This window comes from Halyomorpha halys, unplaced genomic scaffold, assembly GCF_000696795.3.
Source record: "Halyomorpha halys isolate HHAL.00 unplaced genomic scaffold, Hhal_1.1 Scaffold106.1, whole genome shotgun sequence".
Taxonomy (NCBI): domain Eukaryota; kingdom Metazoa; phylum Arthropoda; class Insecta; order Hemiptera; family Pentatomidae; genus Halyomorpha; species Halyomorpha halys.
In genome coordinates, this window is record NW_027111449.1 from 1546149 (window position 1) to 1559756 (window position 13608).

Consider the following 13608-nt stretch of genomic DNA (forward strand, 5'->3'; position numbering starts at 1 on the left):
AAGAACAATCTTAACTAACAAAGGCCCTATCATAACTTATTCTAATTATATCTACCCTATCCCTAAATATATATCTATATACTTATTGCTAACTTATAATCTAACCTAAAATTAAAATATATAAAATTGTTTATTCTTCACCAAAAGTGAACAATGATGCATATGCACTTGCACTTAGCTGGTCGTGGCAGAGAGAGAAAGATCACTTCCAAATACACAGTTTTTTAACTAACCTCAGCCCTCACCGAAAAACCAACAACACACCAGACTTCACATCAATGTTCATCAGTTAAACATATGATTTATCTCTCCCTCTCTGCCCGCTACCTCCTGTGCATACGCCGCCATCACCAATTCTTCTATCTCATCCATAACACTGGTGTTAAGGAACTACCTTAGTACTCATCTCTGAAATTTTGTTGAATCTACTATTTACTTCATTGTTGAATGCTTTATTAGGAATCAACAATAACAATAATAGCCAAGATGTGAAAGTAAAAAAATATTCATTTCTTGAAATAAATCCGGAATGAATATTTCAACATGATAGTTAGCAGAAAAATAGTATAAATAAAGTGCATTTTTTAGACAAAATCATCATAATAAACAAAATTCATGAGGGTGCCAAAATGTGTTCTTCCAAAAAAAATTTTCTGTAAAACTAAAATTTTTATTTAATAGTTTTATTTTTTAAAATAAGCTTTAGACAATTGTAATCGTTTCACAATTTTTTTTCTCCAGAACAAATGAAAAAACATTAAAATATTACAATCAATGTTTTGTTTTTTTAGTGCCTACCCGCAATAAAATTTTCATGCAAAATTACTTATATCTTTTCATAGAAATTTCACAAATTTGTAAAAACAGGTGTTATTGTAAAAAGACCCGAAAATGGTCTTTGTGCTTTGTTGTCTTGCCATCTCTTGATAAATTCTAATGCTAATAGATCACTTTGGTTTCATTGTTTAACCTTATGACTCTGCCCGCTGTGTGTGATACTTTCTCTGCTCGTAGTCAAAAAAGAAAAAGCTTAATATTTAAATGTATTTTTGAGGTACTAAATTAAAACGCAGAAATATTTTGAAGAATAACTCTTTGCCAATAAATAAGAGCTTTACAAATCCATTATTTTGAGACTTCCCCTGAGCTAATTTTAAGGAACACTTGTTCAACATATTCCTAATTTTTGCTAAATTGTGTTAAAAATTATTTTTAATTGTGTTAATAATTATTTTTGCCTGAAATTTTTACTGTAGGTAGATAGAAAAAGAGTTGATATTTAGTACCTGAAATAAGTTTATGTGCCAATTACAAGTCTGAAAATTACTATATTTTGTGGTTTATAATTTTTTTTCAAAACATTGCTTGCTGATTTTAATTTTAAAGCGCAATAATTACTGTTTTTTGGTTTTCAAAAAATTTAGTAGGCACATACAGGATTTATTTAAAACATAAATTATTGGACTATAAACAATGCCTAATGTTTGCTTGGTCATTTAATTTTTAACTAAGAAGGTTTGATTTATTTTTAAATGTTTTGATTATTTCAATATCTCTGATGTTTAAATGTTTTTGTTGTTTTAATATTTCTGATGTTTAAATGTTTTGGTCATTTCAATATTTAATGCCACTGCCAAAGTGAGTCACCACCAGTGTTGATTTTCAAATGTTCATGTTGTCCAAAAGTCTTATGAGAAACTTGAAAAATTTAATAATCTTCAAAACAGAAGGAAATTCTTATAGTAAACCAATGATAATTACATCCCTATCCTTAAACTTTACTAACTTTTGCTCACTGCAGGAAGAGTTTCATTTTGCAAATACTTATGTGTTATGAATAATTATGTTTTATTATTAATGTTAGCTTAAGAAAAGAGTATGGTAATAAGCAAAATTTCACTATTTTTAGAGAAATAAAAGAGAAAGAAGAAGCCTACAAGGCATTACAAGAAAAGGTTAAAACGGAACAAGATGAAGTTGAACAGAACCTGAGAAGAGAACTGTCAACGGAGCTGGAAGCAACTCAACAGCAAGTGATAACCCTTCAGTCTGCTTTAGAGGATATGAGGAGGCAAATGATTGAAATGCAGGAACAACATTCTAGGTAAGTTATTCTTTTCATATCTGATTTTGTTAAAAAAAAAAAAAATTTTAAGGCTTCTGTCAGAATGAATCTCATCTTTCCCACTTTGGCTGAAATAGATTGGTAACCTGCAGTATAACCTGTCTTTTCTGCCCTAACTTGGAGAACATTAGGACATTAAATCCCAAATAAAAAAACCATATATATATGGTACCTTCCACATAGGTTATCAGCTGTTATTACAATGCTTGTTTGATAATAGTAATTATCCTATACACTTGTTATCATATACACTACTTACCACCTTATCCCAGTTCACAAAATAAAAGGTAATAATAAAAACTAAAGAACAATTCCTTGAGCAAAAGTGTACAAAAAGAACACGAAAAATAAACAAGCTATAAATCCTACTATATAAACAAATTATAATAACGACAAGAAAATTATATAACAAAATAACATAGCTAATAAGACTGAAAGAAAGGGAGAAACAAATTATGATTTTACATGCCTGAATCGAGAGGGATGCGGAGGTGCCGTAAGTGTGTATTCCTAACCCTCTGTGCAGCACTTGTCTCTTGGATGGAAACTATGTTGTGTTCTCGTAGCGCTACCACTTTGAAAGGCCCTGGTGGATTTACTTGCACAATGGCTTCTACCCTGGCCAGATCTGGTTTCACTCCTTGTTCAGATACAAGGTGTCCTAAAAATTTTATTTCCTCCTGAAAAAAATATGATTGCTCTTTTGACAACTTTAAACCAAATTCCCGAATACGTTCAAATACCACTTCAAAGTGGACTATATGCCGAGATGGGGAATGGCCCAAGATTATAAGGTCGTCCATGTATATTTGGCAATAGTCTTCTCTTAGCCTGTGGAGAAACTCATCCATCAATCACTGGAATGATTAAGTAAGAGGCATGTTTTTAAGCCCAAACGGCATTCGTGTGAATTCATAATGCCTTCTGCCAAACGTAAATGCTGTCTTTTCTATATCCTCCTCCCGCATCCTCACTTGATGGTAACCGGATTTGAGATCAAGGGTTTAAAAAACACAGGCCCTCACTAAGAGATCTAACATATCTTCAAGTATGGGCAGGCGATAAGGTTCCTCTACAGTGTTCTCATTAAGTTTTCTATAGTCGATCACTAGGCAATATGAGGGGTCAGCCTCTGGATCCCACTTCTTTTTCTAAACAATCCACAGGGTCTACTGGACAGTGAGATACTATGACGTATGTTGTTCACCTATCTTTATGACCTGTGTAGTTCACCTAGACCTTGACGAAGTAGTTCACTTATCTGGTCATTAATTATTGCTGTCATTGACTGCGGGTTTCTCCGGCCCTTTGTATAGGAAACTTTGTTCTCTTTAAGAGTTATTTCATGTTTGGTCTTCCCAGTGGCCAGTAGTGAGGAACCCTCCTTGTAAAATATATCCGTAAATTCAGATAGAAGTAATTCGACATTGGTTACCTGTAAACGAACAATCTCTACGCGATGTTCATTTCTATCATTTTTTAGTCTCCCATGATACGCTTTAGTTCCCAGGATCATTTTCCAGTGTGCGGCTACCCTGCACCTGACAACCAACCTTATCCAAAACATCGCACCTGATCAAGATGTCATATTGACTTGTTAGATCTTCCAACACATGGAGGACTGCTCCCATTTTCACCCCTGTGAGGTTCTCAAGATCCCATACGCATTCCCTTAGTACTCTACAAGGGTCACTCAAAGTGATAACAGAACATCTACATACCTTTAATTTGTAGGCTTCATCCAGCTCCTTCAGCACCCCTCTACTGATCAAGGTACTGGTACTCCCAGTATCAATTAGCGCCTTTACTCTTTTACCCCGCCCCTGCACTATGGGCAACTTCTCCCATACTCCACACACATTGTTTTAAGCTCTCGTCGGTGCGGATTGCCCTTATCTCCTCAGATGGTAGCTTCCTGTATCTTGTCCATCCTATTGGTCTTGTACCTCTTGTCCGCCTGTTCATTTGATCTAGTTGACATTAGTGCCCACCCAGACTTACTTTCTTCTTCTTCATCACTTGAACTCTTAACGATATATTCTTCGGAACTTGAAGCTGGAAAATCCCTGTGGCGTCTTGTCCTGTGAGTATTCACTTTCATTGGTTCTGGGACTGGATTCTGTCGGTAAATCCAGGGACATGCCTTTGCGATATGGCCTTTGCCCCCACATTCAAAGCACTTGACCGAAGGACAGTTTGCTGCAATGTGGCCCGAACACTATGAGCGTCCTCTTTTCTGTGTCTTTGAGGTTTATTGCTGTGTTGCACGTCTCTGCCATCTCTTTTTTTATATTCAAACTTGGGCGATCGAGAAGGTTCCTGCTTGAAGTCGAATAGTGGCTTGTAATTCCTCGTGCTCCTAAAAGGTACCTGCCTCCACTGCTTAATATCTACCTCTTCCTCCTCTCTGCCCCCTTTGTCCATTATGTCGCGGACACATTTCACAAAAGATTTTTCAACAGCTAATTTTGTTGTTGTTTTTAGGAAGTTCCGTCCTAATTGTAACTTCATTATTTTGTCAAAAATCATTAGCTGTTGTGATGCCTCGGCCTGTCCTACAGTCTCAATCAATTTTTCAGATATAGCTGTGTATTTATTTAGCATATTCTCAGCAAACCTGTAATCTGATTGGCCAGACTTCCTCATTTCAATGAACAGATGGTAAACGTCTTCTTCTGGCGTCTAACGACCTCCTCCTTATACCTTTTTCAGTCTTTTAGTAACCTTGTCCCATGAGGTTAGCTCATCTGCTTGTATGCTATTCAGCACGTTTCTTTTCACTCTTCCAACCAAAGACGCCCTTAATTCTGTGGCATCTAGAGGATCCACAAATCCTGCTTCGATTCTTGCCCCTATTAGATTATGAATCTGATTTCCTCTCTTCAAAAAATGGTTAAGGTGACCAAATTCTCCGCCGAATTTTTCTAACTCCGAGACAGCAGTTTTTAGGTATGTAGTGGTAGCCGTCTTCACTCTCGTCCATTCTAGTTGTATTAATTCAAAATTGTTATTGACCACCTAAATGATCGGTGGATTGCCAGTTGGTGGATTGTTCTTTCCATGCTACGGTATCTAACCTACAACTTGATAACCGTATCAAAGCAATAACGTAAAACTAATTTCACCTATCTTCTAATATACGATATTAGTCTTGAGATTATGGACTTCTTAAAATTTTTTTTTTCTTTTTTTTTTTTAACACTAACATATCTTACTTAATTTTACGAAGTTTCGGCTCCAGTTACATAAGTTATGTATATGTATATATACATACGTTAATATACAGTTTCTTATTGAGATAATCAAATATAATAGTTTTTATCCATGAAATAATAATATGAAATATTTTTAACAGAGCAGAAATGACCCATCGTAGAGAGAGAAGTGAATTGCTGTCCCGTGCTGAAGCAGCTGAAAGGAGGGCTGAGGCAGAAGCCGAAACAGCAACGTTAGCAACTGCACCTCTTGCCAGGCAGGTTCAAGTCCTAACTGAGCTCCAGGTCTCGGCCAGGGCCTCTTGGGAGGCAAGGGAGGCCCAATTAAATTCATTAATAGGTCAGTTTCAGTTGTAATACATAAAAAAAAAAGTAGGTAATGTAGTAGTAGGTTCTTCCTATAAATTGTATGAGTAAACTTTCTGCCTCCAAAGGTGAATATCTAAAATTTTCCAAATGACAGTTTTTTGTTTTAGTATTGATTTTCTATTTCTCTGTGATGGAATCATAATCATAAGTTGTTCCGAAACTGAAAAAATATTCCAAAATTATTTGCTTATTAATACTTCTGATGCACAGTTGTATCATGAAAGAATTTTCTCCTTCACATTGACCTGCTTTTGCACTAAATGATGTAATGCAAAGAATGAATCTTTCAATTTCCTACATTTTGAATGCCTATAAAGCCCGTAAAGTGGGGAGAAACGGCTCAAAATAAATAGTTTATTTATTATTTCAGTTTTTTCTTCGACCACCCCCATATCATCTTTCTTTTATTAATTATACATGATCAATCAACAATGTTCCAAAAATTATAAATGTATTTACATAAAAATATTTTTACAATAATGAACCATTGTTGAGAAATTTTTTTTTTTTAACTTGAAATCAACTTTTGCATGACCTCTGACTGCATCTGCTTCAGCAGTAGAATCTGAAAATTCTACTAAGAACTAAAAAAAAAAGATTACATTAAGTATGTATTCCATAATCTAATTTTTCCAAAGATATGTAATTTCAGAGTGCACATTTCAAATTAAGAAAACTGTTCCAACAGAAATTAAACATACATCGGATGTTAATATTTCAAAAAAATGTTTACAACTGATAGGGCTGATAAACCTTAAATGTGTAAGTTATATTGAGTATAGTTTATGTTTTTAATTACTGACTATTTATGTTTCTTTAAGGCTAGGTCAACAACAACACATTGTTTTTTTTCCCCAACATTATATTGTGGGGGAGGGAATAATATCTGTACAAAAATCATCATGTCATTTAAATAAAATAGGAATATCAAAATTATGAAGATTTTTAAGTATTAAAATACAAACTTTTAAGTAAATATTTATAATTGATCTTTATGAATGTTTCCAGCTCAATTCATTGGTATATAGCTTCTTTTTTTATTATATTTGCTTCTTTACATTTTGCTATATTTACTTTCTTTTTTTACTTTATTCAACAGTGGTATAGTTCATTGAACGATCCTTTGTTATAGCTGAAGTTCAGAATGACCTTTCAGAACCCCTTGATTTTAACCTTTAAATTTCCCCCTTTACCCTTTAAATGTTGGAAGTTAGCTGCCCAATAGCAGTCATAATGTTACCGAGGTTCATAATTGGTGTTCCAGCCGAACTGGAGACTCGAATTAGCTCCCTTTCATTGCGAGAGCGCAGTGTTAGAGAGGAATATGAAGCCTCCGCATCCCTCATCGCTTCGCTGCAGGACAAATCATCCTCCCTCAGTCAGCAGAATGAAACCCTCTTGAAAGAACTGGATTCAATGAAGGGATCGATGGAAAAATTAAGAGTTTTGAAAAATAGGTATTCCTATATAAATATAATTGTTTTTCTCTTTTTATGTTCATAATTTTGATAAAAGTTTTATTTTAGTGAAATGAAAAAGTTCCAGCAAGAGAAAGAAAGACTGATGAATGATCTTGAAGCTAAAAAACGAGAAACAACTTCTTTAAAAGAGTTGCTTAGTATTGAGCGGGCAGCTTTGGATGCAGAAAAAAGAAAATGCTTAGCTTTACAAGTAAGATATTTCTCATGACATTTTACTTTTCATTTCTTTATTTTATTTCAATTATTTAATTTGTAGTCTACTGTCTTAGTATGTAGTACTGGAATTGAATGATCTGAAGATTTGTTTCAAAGAGGGTTGAAATTTCCTTTTTAACCATAGTGTTACTATAGAAAGTTATATTTATATGTATATTTTAATGAAGTGAATGTAACATCATATTGTTACTGTGGGATAAAACTGATTGGCGATATCATGTTTGTTTTGTTTTATGGCTTGGATACTCAAAATAATTGGTAGGCTAATAAACCCTTTTCTTAGTGATGGATAGCTCAAAATTGTGATTTAATAATATTGAATTTAATTTGCTATACCTATATATTAATATCTACTAACAAACAATAAATATATTCTACTAAAATATTAGACAATATTGTGTATTCTTATTAGAGTTAATGTTCATATCGGAACCTTTCCTTGTTTTACTCCAGGTATCCCCCAGGTATATGCATATTGAATTTTTATTTAAAATTAGTGTGGAACAAGGGGGGTTGAATTGTGAGATTTTCTGCTTATTAATGAGCACATATATTTTAAGAGACCCAGTAAAATCCCTGAGGGGGCAAATGAGTTAATAGGTTAGTTTAAGGAATAATTAATTATTTCATAATGCGATCGGTGAAAAGAAATCTTAGGGGTCTCATATATTAAGAAACTTAACTGTGTGAAGCATTGGAAGTTTGGCTGTCGTGGTCACTTCTGCATATTCTTCCCGCTTCCCTCGTCCAGGTTCAGCGGTGGGCAAAAATGGTGAAAACCATGTATTTCGCTTCCGATGTCCAGAAAAAACGTCTTTCCTGATCAGAGGCTGGCCAACATGTCATCGGCTGTAGTGTAGTAGGGACAAGCCAGGTCCTTTCTTACATGTCATGATAGACAATTTCAGGCGTCTTCGAAATCTTCTGGTATCAATAGCAAGCGGGGGCATCAGAAAATGAGACCCCTGACCCTTCAGATGAGATTATGTAAATCCGACAGTTAATATATCCTTTTTGGATCCATCTTGTAAGATGATAAAAATTTGTATCCAGTCTTCTTTTTTTCATGTCTGTACAATTTCCCCTCACCAAATGTATTCATCTTCATCCCACTTAGTTTTTCTTTTTTTTTAAATGTGACAGAATGGTAATCATTCTTGTCTCTCACAATTCAGCTCTGATAATGCCCTGCAAAGTGGGGTGTCTAATAAATAATTTTTTCTGCTCTTTATTGTACCTTTTTTGACCACCGGTCAACATCTACCAACTATAAATTTTTTTTAATTAAATTAAATTTTTTGAATATTCAATATTTAAATATTTCCAACCTATAACAATTTTCTGATTAATATGGGGGTTTTAGTTTGAGGATACTTAAGAAATAAATGTAAACTATTGAGGCTGTAAAAGAAATAAATTTAACCAATTTCTTATTTGGCTAGAGTGCTTTAATACCTGGTTATTGGTTTTCCCTCTTTTATGTGGTAAAATCATGATGCTATTACATCCATTCAACTAAAAATATTCAATGACCGTGTGTAAAGATGAAAGGAATATGGTCCGGGTGCGGTCAAAAAAACTCAAATAGTAGAATTATACTATTTTAATGAGCCAACGTTTCGCCCCCACGTTGCAGGGCTTCGTCAGGGCTAAAAAAGATACAAACACATAGTTACATAAGGAAAACAAAAACATAAGTGTAAAATAACAGGGGTATAATATATATATAATATAATTTTTTACTGTAAAAAATTATATTATATATATATTATACCCCTGTTATTTTACACTTATGTTTTTGTTTTCCTTATGTAACTATGTGTTTGTATCTTTTTTAGCCCTGACGAAGCCCTGCAACGTGGGGGGAAACGTTGGCTCATTAAAATAGTATAATTCTACTATTTGAGTTTTTTTGACCGCACCCGGACCATATTCCTTTCGTCTAAAAATATTCAAGTATCTTTTAATGTTTGTTAGTTTTTATACTTTGTATTTATGTTTTGTACACCTTTATTATATTCTTGTTTTATTGAAAATGACTCATAAAATTCATTATAGTAGTTTTAGGAAAAAAATGCTTAGAAAGAATTTTTATCATAAAACTTTAAAAATTGACTTTTAAATGTTACCTCAATTATAAGTGAGCAGATGAAGTTTAAGAGTGATGTAAGTACACTAATCTTCATTTTGAGAAATGGATAGTTCTCTTATAATTACTGTGATAAGTCCTAACTTTGTCTGGGGAACCAATTGAATATTGATATAAGCTTATATTAAAGGTAATTGAGGAGTAAATGTGTATAAGTTTTATTATTGGTTTGTTTCACTTTCAATCTGACCCTAAGGAATGTGCTATTATTCTCAATGAGCAGTCAACCAAAAAACATTAAATATTACATAGTTGATCTAAGTACCATCAAACCAAACTTAGCTCAAGGTCAGTTTGGTTTACTCCAGTTATTATTCTACAACAGATTGGACTTTGCCTGTGATTCCATCATGGAAGATTTTTTCTTGAAATTTGTTGGCATTCCTTTTAATTGTGGGCTTAATGCTATTTATCTCTCAAGGTTCATTTAAAATTTATATTTAGGTAAATGTAAGATTGATAACTGAAAACCAACAACGATTACGATAAAAAAATAACTTTTTTAGACCCATGTGGATCTTAACATATGTTATTTAGGAGATTACATATAGATTCGGAAAGAACATTATCCAATTACCATAGTTTCCTTATTGAAGTATTAGAAGGTAAACATAAATTGTTATAACAATGACCATCAGTTTAGTATCGAATTTTATATGTATTTATATTTTAGGAGCAGTTAAGAAACAGTAGAATGCAATCATCTCCTCAAGTGGGCACCAGCCCTAGATCTTCACCGACTTTGAGCTTGGGAAGATCTTCTATTAGCGAATCGTTTGCTGGGAATATCTGGTCTAATGTAAGTTATTCTATAAGATTAGTTTATTTGAATAAATACTTACTATTGCCTTAAAAATTGAATGATTCACTCCAATAATCAGTTAACAAGCAATCGTTAGTTCTCATTTTATCCAAGAGATAGAACTATATGCCTCATAAATTATAACTAGACTGGATTTTTGTACAGTAAAAACTTCAAAATGTGCAAAATTGTGGAGTAAAGATGTAATATGTGTAAAATTGTGTATAAAACACCCAAATCCTTAGATCTTTGTTGAATAATTTGTAATATTAATGCACATGTTAATCTTGTTTGAATCAAAGGAAACTCTATATACTTACCATATTTGTGCAAACATGCGCTTAAACTTTTTACATTAAAAACCTAAAATTTTATTTATTTAATTTTTTAATGAATAATTGAAAAATTTATACAATGATTTTATAATCAAAACCCAAAAAATGATCCAAAATGCATTTTTGTGCTGAAAATCCTCAAAATATGCAGTTTGGATTTCTGTCGAGATTCGGTTGAATATAAAGCTAGGGAACATAAGAAGCAATAGCACAAAAATTTGGTCTCTAGTAATCTCAATTATTATTGTTCATTTCCTTTATGAAGGAATATATGAGCCTTTTAATTAACAGAATGAATCCACAAAAATCAGTCCTTATACTAAGAATTAAATTTGAATAAACGTCATCATGAATCGTTCTAAAGTTCCTGATGGACTTAGGTCTGGAACAAAGTCAGCTGAGAATTGTCTTGGTAATTTAACTACTTCTCCAATTATAAATTAGCAACCTGGTTGAGACAATTAGAGCCAAGATTGTAAAGAAGTCCATTTGGCTGTCCATATTTTGTTCCTACATTAAGTACTAATGCAGCATCTTTTTATTGATTGTTGTTTTTATCAGAGAGAAATCAACTGAAAGATCAATTATTATTATCATTATTTTTTAACAATTTTTTTGTTAATATTTTATAATAATTCGTAGCATTAATTTTCTTTTAGTTTGCTGATGATTTGCTTGAAACTTCTTCCAATTCTGGTCGGTATGATGTACTGAGGCCAGCAAATAACACTTCATACATTGAAAATTTACAAGCTCAACTTAAACTTAGGGATGGTAAGTCATTGATATAGGAAAATTATACCTATATGTTAGTAAATTTTCTTTTCTTTATTATGTTATAAATTTCTAATTTTCCGTAAACTTAATAAATGAAAAATGTTCATTGAGATACATTGAAGAATTTTTATTAGATGCCTTAATCTCCTTTGCTCCATTTATTGAAAACTATTAGTATTGTATTACATTAAAATGCATGGCAGGTCAAGAGCAGGGCATCTTCAATGATCTTCCACCTTTCACCTTTGTTGAAACTATAATTTCTGATTTACAAAAGACTTTTTTGCATTAGTTGTCGTCCATTTTGACCAATGCAAAGTTGTTGCTCCTTCATTCGCTTGTATAGAATTTGTAGGAAAATTAATAAAATATTTTCATGTAACAGGTTTTATTAGAAGTTGAGATATTAGTTTAACTTTTATTTTGAGTATAATTTCCTTCCTTCTTCAAATGATTCTTTCAATCTCAATCTTCCTTGAACAATCAGTAGTATTAATTTGTTTGATGAGATTACATTGTTATCTTATCGGACTATTTATCTTTCTAATTACTTTATGGAATTTGTGTTCCTGTTTAGGTGACATTCAGCAGCTTCAGTGGGAAATAGCCAGATTAGACTCGGAAAAGACCAATTTAAGAGATGAAGTGTCTTCACTTACTGCAAAATTGGAAAAGCAATCAGCGGACCTTTCTTCGTTTTCATTACTTAAGTTAGTATTTAATTCAGTTATGAGTGTACTTATTGAACCCAAGGAACCATGGTTATATAGTCAGTCTCTCTGCTAAGTTTTTTTTTTTTTTTTTTTTTTTAAGTTTGATGAAATATTTCTTCAAATTGCTGTAGTAATATATATATATATATATAAAACTCTTGAAGAAATACATACAATTGACAATCTGAAAAGACCATCATATTGATGTATATATAGGAGAGATAGTATAGATTAGAGAAAAGAGATTTCACCACTTCACAAATGGAGGAAGCAAAATATATATTTTCTAGGAATTGCAATTGTAAATCAAGAAAAGAAATTAGATTTTTATAGGTTAGTGAGTTGAAGACCCATCAGGAAATCTATTGAGGAATGTGCTTAGGAATGTTTTTAGAAGTCTTGATAACATTAAGATGATATTGATGATGGTAAGAAAGAAAAGATGCAGGTTTATGTGAGAAGGATAATAATTTTTGGGAGAAATCTATTAAAAAAGCTCAAACCTTACTTTATAAATGGCTATGGCGTGTGAGGTGAAAGGGTAAATAAAATTGTCTTGGAAGAGGTGATGAGTAAGTTCAAGAGGTTCAATTTATCTGTTTATATTAGTGTTGAAGTCTTGAGATATTAATGATTAAAGATACAAAAGGGAGGATTCAAAAGGATCTAATAAGGAGGGTACCTGCCTCATGACTGCAGCGGCACTGATTCGATTCCGGCCTGGAGAGCAGGTCAGCTTTAATTTCTTTGGCAGCCACACAAAATAAAAAGTTTAACCTAACCATGGTTAGTTCCCCCACCCTCCCCCCCAGAAATGACCAGTAAGAGGGAGGGGGAAAAAAGACCTGAAGAGGACAGCATAGAAGGGAAAAATGAATTTAAGGAAGTTTCCAAAAAAAAGGTGTTCTTGATGAATGGTGTGGAGAGAAGTGACTTTATAAATGTGAAAACTTGAACCCTCCACTTTAGTTAAAATAGGTTGGTTACCTCTCTAGATAACCCATAACCCCTCCACCTTCTGTATATCAAGAATGACTAGGTAGGGGCTAGAAAAAAAAATGAGAGTGTAACTAGAAAATAATATAGAGGAAGGAATATTTGATTTAAATTTGGTTCCAAAAATAGCAGTAATATAATCAAGTAGAAATAATCAAGGAATTAATTGAAATGTGCTGGAAGGAATTGGGAATTTTCCTAGCAGAATGATAGTATATTTTACTTTAAGAAGTTGGTTTTGAGTTGTAGTCAGGAAAGAAAAAAAAATAAGGGAAACTTATTATATGAGTTAACTTTTCAATATAATTTGTGGGTCTACATCAGACCAGTTAGTTCTTTAAGGGATGCATTCTCTTAAGAGAATGCCTTAAGCATCTCAGCATTCCCAATGGATTAGTTCACTTGCTTGTCGATGGTCATTAATATGGTC

The 13608-nt window shown here is 32.8% G+C and overlaps 1 protein-coding gene across 1 annotated transcript in view; it reads left to right on the plus strand.

Moving 5' to 3' along the window:
• Positions 1 to 13608, plus strand: part of LOC106677706 (TATA element modulatory factor) — a gene marked incomplete in the record, with an annotated part of 37181 nt that overhangs the window by 18823 nt on the left and 4750 nt on the right. The window contains 7 exon segments of the mRNA XM_067049453.1: positions 1910 to 2104; positions 5481 to 5680; positions 6974 to 7166; positions 7236 to 7380; positions 10229 to 10354; positions 11352 to 11466; positions 12047 to 12179. Of these exon segments, the coding sequence (XP_066905554.1) occupies positions 1910 to 2104; positions 5481 to 5680; positions 6974 to 7166; positions 7236 to 7380; positions 10229 to 10354; positions 11352 to 11466; positions 12047 to 12179 (1107 nt within the window).